We start from the raw sequence: 17227 nt of genomic DNA on the forward strand, positions 1-17227 counted from the left end.
TAACACAGCATTGCAATCACTTGTCTGTCTTCCCACCATCAATAACTTTGAGAGCAATAGTTGTCTTACTTACGCTACCTGGCATCTGGCATATAGCAGGTATTTAATACCTATTGGGTGGATGGATGCATTACTGAATTGTCAGCAGACCAAAGAGGGAAGGAGTAAGTGGGGAACTTGGTGTCAGCAGCCAGTGAGGCTGGTACGGCCAGGAGGAAGATGGTATGGATGATAGGGGTCCCGGCAGGTATCTCTACCACCCCCACCACTGTGGGGAAACATCTGTCATAGCAGCGTCCCAATCCCAGTGGTGACAGTCCTCTCTCCTTGCTCCTAGTATTTCTGCCTGTTGCTCGTCATCTTCCTGGTTGAGCTGGTGGCAGGAGTCTTGGCCCATGTGTATTACCAGAGGGTAAGTGACATTTCCTCCTCCTACATCCTCTGTCAGTGCCCTGAAGAAGCAGTGTGGGTAGGGAGGTTTGCATTGTGTTGAGGGAAGCTGAGGCAGGCGCAGGGGTGGTCCTGTTTCCCAGGCCCCGGCAATCCCCCTACACATCTGCATCCCAGCTGCTGGTCCCGGCTCCAGCAATTCTGTGCTGCATCTGTTGATGCTGATGTCTTCTACGTGGGAGCTGGGGACGGGAGTTTCCCATGGGACATTGTGTCATCCCTCTCCCCTTCCAAGGATGGTCTAGAGGATGAATCCATCTGTCAGAGACATCCAAGAAGAAAGGCCTGGGCCAGGATCACATGCCAGACCCTGAACCAGGATCAGGCCTTGCCTGCCTGGCTTGGACAAGGATGGAGTGAGTCCCATCCACTCCAACCCTTGAGCCCTCTGAATCCGAGATTTGAGGTCATGACTGGGGTAATGTTTGGCTGGTACAAACAGTGCAACCCTGCTGGTTTTTCAAGTCAGTGCTGGCATAATGCCCACAGGGTAACAATTATAATTTTTTTTTTCTTTGAGATGGAGTCTTGCTCTGTCTCCCAGGCTGGAGTGCAGTGGCACAATCTCAGCTCACTGAAACCTCTGCCTCCCGGGTTCAAGCGATTCTCCTGCCTCAGCCTCCTGAGTAACTGGGATTGTAGGCACCTGCCACCGCGCCCACCTATTTTTTGTATTTTTTAGTAGAGATGGGGTTTGCCATGTTGGCCAGGCTGGTCTCGAACTCCTGCCCTCAGGTGATCCACCTGCCTCAGCCTCCCAAAGTGCTGGGATTACAGGCATGAGCCACCACACCCGGCCCAATTGTAAATATTTTCAGTGTCACCTCATGATCGCAGTTAAGATCAACAGACATTTTAAAGCACCCTATGTCTGGACTCACCACCGCCACCCACCAGCTTCTGGATGTGACCCTTTACCTGAGCCATCTCCCCAGCCTCTCAGCTCTGCCCATCACACCTCTGCCCTAAGCAGGGGCCCGGTTTTTGCAACCTCCTCTCCATGGCCGTCTTCTGCACTGTCTCTGGCTAATGGTCCCTTCCACTGCTGAGAAACCTCTGCATCATCGCATCATCTGCTAATTCTAGTCCACAGTGTTCTAGAATTAGCTGGGGAGGTTTGGGAGTGGGCCTGGTGCCAGGGCAGGGTGGGGCTGGTCCCGTTGATGGCGCCTTCACTCCTGCCCTCCCCAGCTGAGTGATGAATTAAAGCAGCACTTGAACCGGACTCTGACCAAGAACTACGGGCAGCCGGGAGCCACGCAGATCACCGCCTCAGTAGACCGGCTCCAGCAGGATGTAAGCCATGTCCACTTGGGTTCAAACGCTGACTCTGTTCTTTCCTGTCGGTATGACCCTAGGCAAGTTACTTACCCTCTCTGAGCTTCAGATGTCACATCCTAAAAATGAAGCCTCTTTAGGGCATATGAGCATTAAATATGATCACATCTGTAGATGTCCCCACCCACCATGAAAAGTACCTGCTGAAGCCCGGTTCCTCTCCTTCCCCGGCCACCTCCTCCAGACCCCACCCCTGCTGCCTTCCCATTCTGGGGCCTCTGGGGCCAGGAAGCTGTCTGTGCCAGGAGAACTCCATCTCCTGCCAAGATCTGGGCCAGGAAGCTCCTCTCCAGCCCGCTTCCATCCATGGGGCTGCCTTCCTCCTTCCTTGGGGAGCTGGCTGCTGCGGTTCCAAGAGTGAGCTGTAACCAGCAGAGGAATTTCAGTTAAGCTGCCCCAAAACCTTCCAGTGCAAGCCATCAGGCAGAATGCTGGGGGACGGAAAGGTTTTCTCCTTTCCAAGAAGAGTCACAGCAGATCCCTCCAGGGACATCCACTGGCCTGACCAGACGCAGGGGACAGACAAATGGACCTCAGAGCTGTCCTGTCCAATATGGCAGCCACCACCACCCACATGTGGCTGTTTCCAGCTCGGTTAAATACAACATTCAATTCCTCAGTCACACCAACCACATTTCCAGTGCTCGTTAGCCCATGTGTCCAGTGAGCTCCGATTGGACAGCACAGATAGACGTAGGACACTGCCTTCATTGCGGAACGTTCTCCTGGACGACACTGCTCAGGGTCCAGAAGTGTTCATGTCAGAAAATTCAAGGCAGCGCCCCCTGCCCACTCTGGTCCCCCTTCTCTCTGCCACCCCACTCCTCACTCCCTCTCCCTAGACCTGAGGCCTTGATCTTGTCCCCCAGGAATGTCAGGCAAGTAGAGGAAGTAGAAGTGGCGAGCTCTGAGCCCCAGGGGCATCATGGCTCAGCTAGAAGGCCCTTCCCATCTCTCCAAGACTCTGGCCCAGCTCCCAACAGAGGCTGCATGGAGGAGTCTCTTCTCTGACGTAGTGGCCTGGGACCCACATGTAGACACAAGTGCACGCCCACAGGCACACTCGCACCCACAGGCTCAGCTCAGGACCAAGATGAAGCAGCACACACTGCTGGTCAGCGCTGTGCAAAACTAAGTATGAACTCCACCCGCTGGGCCTCACCCGTGAGGAACTGTGCTAGAAAAAGAGGAACAGGTCAGGATCCCTGCCCTTGGGGAAGCTGGACACACAGCAGTCAGTGCAAGGCTGGACCACTCTCAGAAGGGAGAGCAGGGGAGGTGGGGAGGCCCCATGGAGCAGAGGTGGGGTTTGATTAAGTGAAGAGTATGGGAGCGGCAGGTCAGGACTAGGGGCAGATGAGGAAAGGGACAGCTAAGAGCGGAGGCTGGGTCGCTGATGGAGACCCGCAGGGCGTCTGTGCATGCAGACACTGCCCTTATATGGGCCAGGAACACTTAGAACCCCAAGCCATGTCTCAGCCAGGAGACCAAGCTCCGAGATAGCAGTGGCTGCAGAGCCAGGGCCAGCATCGGGCCCTCCAGCAACGCCACGTGGATGTAAATGACGCTGTATTCACACAATGGTGATGGTGGAAGTAAGCGTCTCTCCCTCACCACTGACTCAGCGCCAGGCTCTCTTCTAAGTGCGTTATGTGAGTCACCTCTTTCAGTCCTCACAACAGCCTGGCATGGGGGTACTTTTGTTGTCCGCACTTTACAAATGACACAGCCATCCGGCAGCACCAGCACAGACGGACAGAGTCACGTGGAATGCACAGTTCCCCCGTGACTCATGCGCGCCGTGCCAGTCTCCGCACTGTCTGTGTGCCGTCAGGCTCTCCTCAACTCCTGGGGCCCCTGTTCACCCTGTGGCTCTCTCCTGGCCCTGGACAGAGCACTAACCCCTTCCTCCTCTGTGCCACACATAAGCTTCTATTATCTCCTACTGCACGACAGTGGATGCTGAGCTACCCAAGACCAGGCTCCATGCCTTACTCAGGGTTCTTCACTCCAGGCACATAGTAACTGCCTAGCAAACTTTTGTGAGTTGATCTAAACATACCTCCACCCCTCCCATCCCCAGATACACACCGGCAACAGCCTCACAGCAGCCTGTTCTGTCCTGTGCAGGGGCTTTGAATCTCAGTGCCGCAACTGGGAAAGGCAAGAAGCAACCAGTGTCCGCTGTCTTGGAATCATTTTACAACGGGCTGGCACTTCCCTGCCCTGGAGTGGTGCAGACGGCCCCAGGTCTTAGCACTCACGACAGCCCCTCTGATTGACACTGGTCTGCCAGTGCCATGGGCCGGCTGGGGCTCTGAGACATCAAAGCCTGAATAGGGGCCTGGGAGCCTCTAGCCAGGCTGGATCCCTGTCCCTGTGCCCTGACTCCTGGGTGGCCAGGAAACTCCCCCACCTTGTGGTTTAGCCCCACCCTGGGCTCTGTCACCCAGTGGTACACAGCCTCACTCTCTGGGGACCCACCTTGCAGACCCGCCCTGCCCCCAAGGCACCCAGCATAATCTCCTTAAAGGACTTGTGTGGCTAAAAAGCCTCACACCTGTAATCCCAGCACTTTGGGAGGCCAAGGCAGGCGGATCATGAGGTCCACAGATTGAGACCATCCTGGGCAACATGGTGAAACTCCGTCTCTACTAAAAATACAAAAATTAGCTAGGTGCGGTGGCGTGTGCCTGTAATCCCAGCTACTTGGGAGGCTGAGGCAGGAAAATCGCTTGAACCCAGGAGGCAGAGGTTGCAGTGAGCTGAGATTGCACCACTGCACTCCAGCCTGGGTGACAAAGCAAGACTATGTCTCAGAAAAAAAAAAAAAAAGCTGGCAAGCAGGTGTCCTGCAAGCAGTTTAGCACTGAGTCTAAAAGTGTGTTAGAGTGACCAGCTCTCTGCTCAAAGCAAGGGAAGGGAAAACACATGATACAAATACTAACCATGGTTCAGGCAGACAAATAGGGGTTGGGTTAGTATTTGAATAATGTGTCCTGTGGCCCTGGAACCCTACACAGGCCTCTCACCTCCAGCCTCTGCCTCTGCCTCCAGTTCAAGTGCTGCGGAAGCAACAGCTCAGCCGACTGGCAGCGCAGCACGTACATCCTGTCGCAGGAGGCCGAGGGCCGCCGGGTGCCCGACAGCTGCTGCAAGACAGTGGTGGTGCGCTGTGGCCGGCGGGCCCACCCCTCCAACATCTATAAGGTGGAGGTGAGCACCCAAGCTCAAGCTGGGGGTGACGAGAGGGCCCCAGCCTGGCGGTTCAGGAGCCCCAGAAAGGCTGGGTCAGGCAGATGGGTGTGGGAAAAGCAGGGCACACGTGCTCCTTGGCCATGAGCCCACAGTGCCTGGAGCTTTTGGGGTCTCTACAAAGCCCTGGGACAAGTGACTCATACCGGAGAGTCTAGGACACCATAGCATGTCCCTGGGGCCACCCAAGTAGCCTCTGACCAATTCAAGGTTGGGTCCAGCCCATGAGTCCTCTGGCCTGTCCTCAGCCTCTGCTGCAGTGACAGCCCACCCTTCCTCCCCGCCCATCCTCGCTCCTGGCCCATGGCCACATCACCTGCCCATCTCTTACAGGGAGGCTGCCTCACCAAGCTGGAGCAGTTCCTGGCTGACCACCTGCTGCTCATGGGGGCGGTGGGCATCGGGGTGGCCTGCCTGCAGGTGAGTTGCAGTGCGGGGACTGGGGGTGGAAGGGCTCGGAACCCCTCTCCCATTGACAGAGGTCTTCAGTTACCGCCTGGGCTGAGATAACTGACCCTTTGCACACCTGCGCCCTACCCTGCTCTCTTCTTCTCTCCCCTTCCCTCTGCAACTAAGGCTGAATCCCACCGTCAGTCTCTCCCCCAGAGAACATGAAGGAAGATACCCGGGGACAACATGAACTTGTCAGGAACAGGGACCTGGGAGGAGTGTGAGTGTGGGCTCAGGCATGTGCATGCACCCCGTGTGCACGCAGGGGTTAGTGTGCAAGCCATTGGTGCCACATGTGTCTGCATGCATCTGGGTCCATGTGGTTGGGGTTATATGCACATATATGTGCTCAGGGTGCTTGTGCATGTGTGTGTGAGTGTGCACGTATCTGGATTCGTTCCTTTGTGTGTGTGCATGTGTGTTTGTGTGTGTGTAGAGTCAGTCCTCCAGGTCCATGGGTTCTGCATCGTGAATTCAACCAGCTGTAGATCAAAAATATTCCAAAAAAATGGATGACTGCATTTGTCTGCACTGAACAACCCTGTCATCATTCCCTGAGCAGTGCAATATACCAGCTATTTACATAGCATTTACATACAGGTATCACACATAATACCTGTATGAGGTATTATAAGTAGTCTAGAGATGACCTAAGGTATAACATACGGGAGGATGTGCCTAGGTTATATGCAAATATTGCGCTATTTTATGTCAGGACCTTGAGCATCCATGCATTTTCATGTCCAAGACAGTGACTCTGTGTGTGTGTGCACATGCACTCATCCAGCTGTCTCCCTGAGGATGAGCAATGCCTTCGGCTCCCATTTCTCCCTGTATTCTCCCCACTGGCTGCCACCAAAGGAAATCAGGGTGACTCTCTCAGGTTGCTCTAGTCAAGAATCTGAAGGAGGGGAGCCAGGAGGGACTCCTCGGCAGCAAGGGCCCCTGCAGCCCCCACCTCATGGGCACACCTGCTTCAGTTCAGCAGAAGCTGAGTGTGGGCTGTCCTAGAGTCTTGCTGTCCTGCACAGCCCCTCCCACTCCAGGGCTGGGCACCGCCTAGAGAAGGGGAGGAGCAGAGGCTTTGGCCTCAGAAGGCCTGGGTCCAGCGCTGGCTCTGCTCCTGTGTGACCCTGAGCTACTTAACTTCCCTGTCCATTGACTTCTTCATCTGCAAAATGTGGACTATTTCCCCAGCCCTTAAGATCTGAGAACAAAGTGACACCCATGACCCACTTACCAAGCACCTGGCAGGTCGGAAGACCTCCGGAAATGGAAGCTGTCTTTCTCCAGTTTTCTGTAGACTTCTGATTCTTCCTCTCGTTGGGTCCACACAACAACCTAAGATGCAGGCCAGACAAGGAGTAGTGTTGTTGTTTTTTGTTTTTTGGTTTTTTTTTGAGACAGAGTCTCGCACTGTTGCCCAGGCTGGAATATAGTGATATAATCTTGGCTCACTGCAACCTCTGCCTCCCGGGTTCAAACGATTCTCCTGTCTCAGCCTCCCAAGTAGCTGGGATTATAGGTGTGCACCACCACGCCGGCTAATTTCATATTCTTAGTAGAGGCTGAGGTTTCACCATGTTGGCCAGGCTGGTCTCAAGCTATACCCACCACAGACTCTCAAAGTGCTGGGATTGCAGGCATGAGCCATGGTGCCCAGCTGTCCTCCACATTTTACAGATCAGAAAGTTGAGACCCAGAGAGGTGACTTACCCAGGGTCCCACACCCTGAACCGGCACCCAGGTCTCCTGGCTTTGGCCCTTTGCTTTCCCAGACTCCGTACAACAACACAGAGGTCTGTGGGAAAGAGAAGCAGGGGACAGTGGACTTGGCTGGCTTGGAGAAACTTCCAGTGCAGGGTCCTTGGAGACCACGGAGCCACCAACCCACATCGTCTGTGGGCCTGGAGCCCAGCTGCAGCCTAACACACTGGGAGGAGGGTCCGTCGCCTCTGGAGGGACACCCATCTTGGTTCTGCCACCTACAGCTGTGTGACCTAGGGCAGTTCTTTCATCTCTGAGCCTCAGTTACTCATTTGAAAAATGGGGCTAGTTACACCTCATCTGGTGGCTCGTGATGGGAATTAGCAACATCCATATAAATCACTTGGCCCATTGCTGAGCAGATAGCAGGTGTTCAATAAATGATACCCGTCATCTTTATATTTCTGCACAAGCACATTGTCTCAAAAAAAAAAAAAAAAAAAACCTGTAGTTGTTCCTTGGCCAGACCAGCCTTCTCCCCTTCGTCCTCACTCACCTGCAGGGCCAGGGAGCCCAGGTGGCATTAGCCTTGCCCCTCTTTTGCACTTCCCCAGGGCAGGCCTTCTGTCCCATATGCTGAACCCCAGAGGAGTTGCCACTGGTAACAGGGGAAGGGATGCTCAGCAGCACAGGGCAGCTGAAGTTTCCAGAAGCCTATTGCTCCAGGTGCTAGGGGCCTGCGCTACATGGACACTGACCAGGCCTAGGCCACTCTGTCCATTTCTTCCTCACCTCTCCAGCCTCGAGAGCCTGTAGAAGCTGCAGACAAAGGCAGCAGGGCCAAGGGCAGGGCATGGGGCCACAGATGCCCAGAGCTGATGGTCACAGTAGACCACGCAGCTGTGTAGGTCTGACACTGAAGAGGTCAGGTTGTTGAGCAGTGGACCTGCAGGCCTGCCACGCCTCCTGCCCACTCACAGCCCCCACCATGCGTTCTGTGTTCCTTCGCTGTTGCTGTGGAATGGCTTTTGGTGGCTCTGGACCTGTTGCCCAGTTTTCTCCTCTGCGACCCAGTGAGCCAGTCCTGCAGCAGCCAAGCTTCGGGTTAGAGTTCCCTCTGCCAGCCGACGCTGGGCACTACACTGCTTAGTCCCTGGTGGGCCATAAACCTTGAGAAAGGGCTCATACCAGTCTCTTCCCCAGAGTCATAGTTTCCCTCTCAGCGAGCGGACACCAGGCATTTATTATCTCCCCTACCTACCCAGCCTGGCACTTCCAAGACCCCCAAGGCTGGGGACATATCACCCCAAGATGGTGTCATCATGTTCCCAGCTCCCAGCTACTGCAAGAAATCTTGCTTGGGAGTTACAGGGCCTGATTTCTAAACATAGCTCCACCTCTTGCTGTGTGACCTCAGGGAAATCGCATCCCCTCTCTGAGCCCTTAGTGTCCTTACCTGTAAGATGGACAGATTGGATATTTGTGAGCCTTTTTTAAGCAGCAGCATCTTCTTTTCAATGGAAGTCTCACATAGAGCCCAGTACATGAAGTATAGGAGGTGGAGCTGTTCCAGGCAGAGACAAGCCTAGCACGATGGCCTCCCCTCACTGCTCCCCTTGGTGGCCCTGAGCTACACTAGGAGTTTCCGGTACAGCTTGAAAGCTGTGTGTTAGGCTGCGGCTGGAACCTCCAGGACCACAGACGATGTGAGTAGGTGGCACCATGGTCTCCAAGGACCCTGCACTGGAAGTCTTTCCAAGCCAGCCAAGGCCACTGTCCCCTGCTTCTCTTTCCCACAGTCCTCTGTGTTGTGGTAGGGAGGTTGGGAAAGCAAAGGACCAAAGCCGGAGGACCGGTTGAGGGTGTGAGACCCTGGGTAAGTCACCTCTCTGGGTCTCAACTTTCTGATTTGTAAAATGTGGAGAAGAGCTGGGCGCCATTTATGGGGAACCTTCTGGATCTCACATGCTATGATTTTTCAGTAAGGCTCCCATCTCAGGAACCAGTGACCTTGAGACTGATGTCCTGCAGCACCTGGAGTGTTAAAGCAGATGGTTTGTGAACACTGAAAACTAAGCAGAATGTTCAGTAAAGGCAGCACACCTTGATTCCAGCCAGGCATCTGGCAATGCATCACTTGCTGCCTCGAGGACGTGTGGACCAGGCACTTGTATGCTCAGGAGAAATCGGGGCAGGCTGGATGACCACACTGTGAGAGGGAGAGGAGAGAGCCCACGCCAGCCTGGAAAAAGGTCTCCAGGAGCGGGCCATGGCCTTCAGCCTCAGGCCTGTCTCTTCAACATTTTTCTTGGTGATCTCAACAAAGACCCAGGAAGCACGCTAAACTATTTACATAGCATGTCTGGTCTGTTGCATGATAAAGCCAGCATTGATACAAGAGCTTGTTGGACGTGAAGACGTGCTGAAATGAAGGGTAAAATATTTAACAGAGTTAGAGTCCTTGCATTTGAGCTTTGTTTTGTTTTACATTTAAGCCTATAACAGAGCGGGAGCATCTGCCTGAGTTACAGGATAGGGTGCTACCCACAGAGATGTGGCCTGGAGCTGCATTGGTGGAAATCGTGGAGAGAGCCGGGGGTGGGGCTGCCGACTCAGGCTACCCTCCAGGTGGGACCAGACCTCTGCAGAGCCCCCAGGGAGGGGTCCTCAATCTTGGCCGCACATTGGGATCACCTGACGAGCTTTAAAACCACCCCAGGCCTGGGCTGCCTGCAGCAAAATGAAACGAAATGGTCTGGGGCTGGCACCCGGGCATCAGTGTCTTCGTGAAGCTCTCTAGTGATTCCACTGTGCGGCCAGAGGCAGAGGGAGTGGCAAGGGGTGTGTGGGGCCGGGAGGTCAGATGTGCGAGAGGGCAGGAGATGGGGAGCAGACGCAGCACCCTCATGGCCTCGAAACACCCAAGGCAGCCATGTGGGGAAGGGAGGGACTTCCTGGGAGGTTCCAGAGGACAGAAGGGAAACAGTCGGTGGAATTCTTTTCAAGGAGACACATTCGAGAACTTTTGAACAATTGAAATTGCTAAACAATGGCTCTTGCAGAGTACTACACTCTCTGTGGCTGCAGGCTGGGGCAGAGGCTGGGGGCCGGCAGGGATGCTGAAGGGCGGATTCCCACGCTTGATTGGCAGAGGCCCCTCCACGCAGAGGTTCTGCATTCTGGGAGTGCACCTATCCCCTCAGCAGGGGCCCCCCCAGGCTTCTCACTCACCTCAGTCATAGAACAGCACCCAAAGGCAGTTTCAGACCTGGACAGGTTCATCGCAGTGCTGAGGTACCCCCTATCCCCCGCTGGTCAGACTATTCCACCCGAAAAGGCTTTACAGACTACCTGGACCAGTGCCGCTGGCCCTGGCTGCATGCTAGAATAGAATTATATAGCACATATAATTCTGTTTTACAATTATACGCTATAATAAAATACCACCGTATTTTATTCTTTAATAGAATAAAATACCGTTGCAGCCAGGTGCAGTGGCTCATGCCTGCAATCCCAGCACTTTAGGAGGCAGAGGTGATCAGATCACAAGGTCAGGAGATCAAGACAATCCTGGCTAACACAGTGAAACCTCGTCTCTACTAAAAATACAAAAAATTAGCCAGGTGTGGTGGCACATGCCTATAATCCCAGCTACTCGGGAGGCTAAGGCAGGAGAATTGCTTGAACCCAGGAGACGGAGGTTGCAGTGAGCCAAGATCCTGCCCCTGCACTCCAGCCTGGGTGACAGAACAAGACTCCATCTCAAAAAAAAAAAAAAAAAAAAAAAAACCATTGCTCCAGCCCCCCCACCACAAACTGACTCAGATTGTCTGGGCTGAGGTCTGTGCACATGTATTTTTAAGCCTCCTAGGTGGGTCAAACATGCGTTTGGGGTTCAGAGCCCCTGGGCTCATCTTATTCATACACATTTGAGGACATCAAGCCCCACCACAAAGTCACCTGCTGAAGGTGACACAGCTGCTGTGGCAGAGCTCACAGGCCTGCTTCCTCCGCACCAGCTTCCCCTCTTGTGGGTGGACTCTGGAGGCACTCCACTTTGAGGTAATTTTAGAAGCTAATTTCTAGAATATTCTAGCTGGGGAACATTTTACTAAAAATGTCACAGTAGCCCAGCCCTTTTCCTGCTGCCCTCCTCACATCAGCGTCCCAGGAGCCTCCGCCCACAGAGCCTGCAGAGGAGGCTGAGGGGCCCATGCTTATGTTTACTCTGGAACACAGCTGCCATGTGCTAGGTGCTGTGGCCAGTGCCGGGCCCCATTGCAGGCAGGGTGCCATCCTTTCTCCCAGGGAGCTTTTGCTTGAAGGAAAGGGACAGATAAGTGTGTGGCGGTAACAGTGCAGTGCTAGGTGTTAGCAGGAGCGCTAGGGTTTAGGAAGCAAACATCAATGGGCCTAACCAGTCATGGGAGGTCAGGGAGGGCTTCCTGGAGGAAGTGCCATCTCATTCAGTCCTGAAGGAGCCCAATAGGAAGTGACAGAGGGGAAAGCCAGGGTGAGGGAATAGCATGTGCAAGCCCTGGCTTACAGGCGAGGCGAGGAGCGGGGGCTTTATCCTGAGGGCCCCGGGGAGCCACTGCCTGGCCTCTCAAAGGATTGGGGTGCTGGAAGGATTGGGTGCTATGCTGTTGGTACCTGTTATTCTAGTTTTTAAAGAATCTCACCAAGGAAGACCCTAGACCAGTGTAGAAACCAGATGTTTTCCTATTGGCGGAGGGGGGTTTGAGGCTGAGAGGGAGATTACTGTGCCCAAGCTCACACAGGCCATTGGTGCAGCATCAAATAGAACCCAGCCCACCTCCAACATGCTCACCTGGCAAGATGGAAACAGTCTCAGAGCATAGAAAACTCACAAGACAGTCAAGACTGGGGCCTGCAGGTCATTAAAAGGGAAACCAAGCAATCATCTTGGAAGGACTCCCCAGAAGCTCCCTGGCCCTCCCTTCATGCTCTCTGCTGACAGCCAGGTGCTGACTCAGAAGCCTCAGAGGAAGCTGAAGGCACACGGCCTCCCTGTTAAAAATGTCCCGTGTGTGACCAAGTGCCACACACAGGCAGCTGCCAGAAGACAGCACCAGGCACCGTGCGGGCTGGGCCCACAAGCCCACCCCTGTCCCGTCTGCCACCTCCAGCGCCTGCAGTTAGCTGGCATTGTGTTGTCTCTGCGCGCCCCCTGCTGGAGCCACCCGTGCTGGTTTCTCAGTGTCCTCTGTCAGGAGGGAGACTGCGCTTATTCTGGAACCAGACTGGGTGGCATCCTGTATCCCTCCACATGCTTCCGCGTGGGGGTGTGTGTGCATGTGGACGCAGTGATGAGGGTCTGGCCCACTCACCTCTCCCCCTTACTGTGCCTGTCCTGGGAGTCTCCCTGGGAACACCCAGCTCATGCAGGAGCCTATCTGCCAGAGGGCATGGCCCTTCCCTCCCCCAGCAGGAGATGTACATTGCAGGTGGTACAGACGTGGTTTCCAGCATAAATCTGTGCCGGCCAAACAGCTCCCTCTGGCCTCCCCCTTAGCACAGATTAGAAAGATCCAGAAAACCCCACAGGAAAATCATCAAACCATGAGGCAGGGACAGGGAAAGAGAACGTGCTGCACCACACCTGCATGGGTGGAACAGCATGACCGCCGCCTGCTTAAAGCTAGCGGGAGATGAGATAACCTCCCAAGCCGCCTTTCAGCCTGAGGCCCCAGGTGAATTGACGCCATGTCTGCAGACTGAAAGCAGTGTTCATGCCCCACGCTGTCCTCCAGGTTGGGAGGGACGGAGAGGAGGAAGGCGGGGAAGAGGATAGGCCCCTTCCACACTTCCTCCCCCAGCTAGCCTGTCAGAGGCTGGGCACGGGACACTCGCATCTACACCAGCCTGCTCTCTCCCGCTGGGTAGAGCTCCAACTGCATCCAGGTTTGCACCAGCAAGGTCAGGGCAGCAGCAGCTGCTAGGAAAGTCAGGACACTGTCTCAATACTTAGGGGAGCCACCTTCACCCCAGGTACCACAGATAGTCATGCGGCTGCTCTAGCCCAGTGCCCCTCTCCTGTGTGCAGACAGCCGAGATCCAAAACCATGTCATCATCATCATCAGGATCATAATCACATCACCCTCAATGCATCCTTGGGTGGGAGGGAGGACGGGAAGAGGAGGAAGGTGGCAGAGGAGAGCCCATGAAGGGCAAGGTGAGAGAACACAGCTCCTCTGCGTTCTGGAAGTGGAAAAAGTGAGAAGGGGTATTTGGGGTGATCCTCCCAGGCCTGTGTGCTTTGGACTGGATGCTCCAGCCCTTCCTTGTTCAGCCTGTGGATACCAACAGAAGGGCTGGCAGACAGGACTCTCAGGGCCTGGGCGTGTTGCTGCATTCTATGCTGATTGACAGGGTGAGCTCACCAGCTCTATCATTCTACACTGACAGACAGGGTGACAGCTCAAGGGGCTCCTCCCAGAGTCTGTTTCCCCCATGGCTCCCGTACACCAGCCAAAACATTGAAGATGGACCTGAGTTTATCTCTGGAGTCCAAGGACAGCAAAACACAGGCAGACTGTTTCCTAGAGAGACAGTCTGCTTCAGACGGTTCTGATGAGGGAGTGGAAACATTACTCTTAGGGTCTAATTAAATCAGGCCTTCTGGAGAAGATAGAGGACCACAGACCAGCAGCAGCAGCAACCAGGAGCTTGCTAGGAATGCAGACTCTCAGGCCGCCACCCAGGTCTGCAGACTTGTAATAAGGAGGTCCCCAGCTGACGCACGCCCACGGAAGTGTGGAAGCCCTGCTCTTGGAGAGTAGTTGGCAGATTGTGGTTCCCCCACGCACATCGCCATCACCTGGGAGCTTGTCAGAAATGCAGAACCTCAGGCCCGGCCCTTTGAGCAGGAATCTGCCCTTTGTCCAGGCCCCAAGGATTCGGGTGAGCAGCACAGCTCCAGGGCCCTGAAGGCCGGCAGCTTCCAGGAGTTCTGATTTCTCTTTGGTCCTCTGCTCTCTCCACCTGGCAGATCTGCGGGATGGTTCTCACCTGCTGCTTGCACCGGAGGCTCCAACGACATTTTTACTGATGGCCAAACACCTCCTCTTCCAACTGCCCTGCAGGAGGACAGGTGGCCACATGCCATCCGCAAGGCCTGCAGAGTTAGCACCAGCTCCACTAGAGCCATAGATGCCCCCTCCCCTGTGCCCAGCATCTGCAAATCCACCAAGTGCCTGAGACCATAGCTTCTACTGTGCCCACCCAGGCAGGGACCCTCAGACCCCTCTCCTCCACTTCGGAGCTCCCATGGCCAGATCCTGGGCAGGGAGATGATCCTTTCAGGAGACAGTCAGAGCCTTGCACCAAGCACAGGGACACCCGTGGACTGGGGGAGGTTGACAGTTGGGCTCTTTGCTCCCTCCCAGCTCTTGAACCTGGAACAATGGGCAGAAAACCCAGGTCCCCCGGGTTTTCAGCACAGGATTCCCCCACCCATGCTCAAAAGCCCTGACCTTGCTGATTCCGGAAAATGCATAGGATGGGGCAGGGAGGGCTGGCATTTCCCCCAGAAGACCTTGCTCTTTGACCTGCCCACTGTCCACACTGCCTCACCTGGAAAGCCATGTCCTGCTGGCCTCACTCCTTCCTGTAGGGCCTGGGAGTGGGGGGGGCCTGGGTAGGGCAGCCACAGGCTGTGTGGAGCTGCCCTGGCAGGGAGCAGGGGGTAAGGTGGCCACACCAGCACATGCTGCACTAGGAGCACAGCCCTGTGCCTGCCAAGCAACCTTCCAGGGAGAAACCCCCTGGGGAGACCCTGGCCCCAAGCCCTGGCCTCTAGGGACATGCCCCCCAGAGGGATCTCCTGTTCTCAGAAACACCTGAGATTCTCAGGAACACCAGGTTTTTAAACCATCTTCAGCGCCTAATGCTGGTGGGTGTCAAGCATTTCCTGGAGTGGATCAACTCATAACCCTTCAAAGTTGGAGCCACTGAGAAAGGGCAGCTCTGAGTAGAGGGGGATCTGCCTGAACCTCACTTTTCCTGGGGCCCTTTCCTTGACCCCATGGCCACCGGCAGTCTGCTTCCCCTCCCACCTGTCCTAGAGTGAACAGAGCTTTTGCCTCGGGTTCTCTCTTGCATCACTAAATTCAGCAGGGAATTTTTCAGTAAGAATGTTCCCCAGTGCTAAGGGAGAACAGAAAGCAAACCCTAGAAAATAGAGTATCCATGCTGGCAATTTTCCAGAGAACAGGTATCAACTTGTACCACACCCATAGGGACCCCCCAAAATGGCTGTTACGAGGGGGCAGCCCATTACACTAAAGGGCTGGCTTCCCTCGCCTGGCTTCCACCCTCCCCAGGTCCTGCACTTCTCCCCAGGGCAGGACCCTCTTTCATCCCCCCTACGAAGGGGGCCACCTTGTTGTGCTACCACCGAGGCGGAGAGAGGCCCCAGCTCGTCTCCCCACTTGATCCAGCTTGCACCGTGATGAGCACGTTGCTGACCTAGGCCAGTCCTGGGAAAGGGGTGCTCTCTCTCCCATACATAGGAGTGGCCTCAAGGCCACCCAGTGCTGACCCCAACAGGGCCCTGAGCTGTCCAGATACTGCATCCTCAGCACAGGAAGTACCCACATGGACAGAGGGAAGCCCAGCCGCGGGGCCAGTTGCCTCCTCTTCTCTGGGTATTCTCCAGTGGCTTCTTGGAGGCTAGGCTGGTTTATCTCCCCTGCCTAAAAGACCCTGGAGTTGCTAACGCAAATTCATTAAAAGGAAGACCAGATATCCCAGACTGCAGGAGGCCAAGAGAAACAGTGTAGTGCGTGATTAGCTTTGCCGCCCTCTCACCTCCTGGGAGTCGTGCAGGTAATCAAAAACCAACTGTGACTCCCAAGCTCTCTGAAGGGCTAGATCACAACAGATAAGTCTTATTACAGAGGGAGAGTGGAGAGAGAGAGAGGGTACTGGGCTAGAGCCATGTTCTTCCTGGCGGGGCGTCGGGGGAGGCAGCAATGGGCAGGGGGTGCTGGGGCCTTATCTGTCTGCCCTGGTGGGGAAGAGAGACAGGTGGCAGACAAGTGCCCTGTGCACAGCCTTGTCACTGAGGGCAGGCCCAGGAGAGCTGCCACATCTGCCCTAGCCCCATATGAGGGTTGGGCCGGCCTGACTGGGGCAGGATTAGCTGCTTCCTGCCTTGTGTGTCATCCAGCCAGACTGCCACTTGGAGGATGGCTGGTCCAAGCTGCAGACAGTGGCAGAACCACCCAGGGCTTCTTGGAAATCTGACCACCTCGTCCATGCCAACAGCCTGGGAGATGAGACAAGGTTAGAAGAAACGGAGGCCCAGGATAGGGCAGGTTCTGCCTGAGAGTGCACAGCAGCTGGAGTCCGGAGTCAAGGATGCGGTCCCCAGCAGGGCGTGCCCCTCCTGCTGACGAGGGCACAGATCGGGGCCCAGGTCAGTTCTTCCCATGCCCCTGCTTGGAGGCTGGCAGTCTTGAGAGAGAGAAGACATGCCTGTGGAACATCATCATCAGTCCTGTGCAGGCGAAAGGCCCCTGCACACCGGGGCCCCAGGAAAGCAACATCAGGTGCTGGGATGCCACCCAGCTGGCACGGGCACAATCAGGTGCTGGGATGCCACCCAGCTGGCATGGGCACGTGCTCGCCCTGCACACACCATGCTGCCCTTTCCTAAGCTCTCAGGGGCAGACACCAAGAGAGAAGGGCACGTCTGCAGGTCCCCCCGGGTGACCTGCATCAGGACGGGAGGCAGGAAGGAAACGCGGCCTTGGCTGAGGGGATGGGATGTGTGTGCCCATCTTCTCTTTCTCCCTCCTGCTTCCCCGGCACCCTAACCCCATCTCCAGGAGCCCCTCAGGCAGATAAGTGGGGAGTGTGTCCGGAGATTTTTTGTGTTTATCAAGGGCCTGCTGTGCACTTAGAATCTGTCACCATAAATACTTACCTTGCAGTTACCCCAGTAAGACGGTTACTTCCCCCATTTTATAAATGAGGAAATTAAGGCTGGGCAAAGTTAAG

General features: G+C 55.2%; 1 protein-coding gene across 1 annotated transcript in view; it reads left to right on the top strand.

The window, feature by feature from the left end:
* TSPAN11 (tetraspanin 11) overlaps positions 1–15311 on the top strand; it is a 75970-nt gene extending 60659 nt beyond the window's left edge. The window contains exons 4-8 of the mRNA XM_012458433.3: positions 338–412; positions 1642–1746; positions 4846–5004; positions 5377–5463; positions 14214–15311. Coding sequence (XP_012313856.2) covers positions 338–412; positions 1642–1746; positions 4846–5004; positions 5377–5463; positions 14214–14273 — 486 coding nt within the window. The 3' untranslated portion in view covers positions 14274–15311. The remainder of the gene's footprint in view (positions 1–337; positions 413–1641; positions 1747–4845; positions 5005–5376; positions 5464–14213) is intronic.
* The last annotated feature ends 1916 nt before the right edge of the window (positions 15312–17227 follow it).

The sequence above is a fragment of the Aotus nancymaae genome, unplaced genomic scaffold, assembly GCF_030222135.1.
Source record: "Aotus nancymaae isolate 86718 unplaced genomic scaffold, 86718_ANA_hifiasm-v0.15.2.pri h1tg000016l, whole genome shotgun sequence".
NCBI classification, from domain to species: Eukaryota; Metazoa; Chordata; class Mammalia; order Primates; family Aotidae; genus Aotus; species Aotus nancymaae.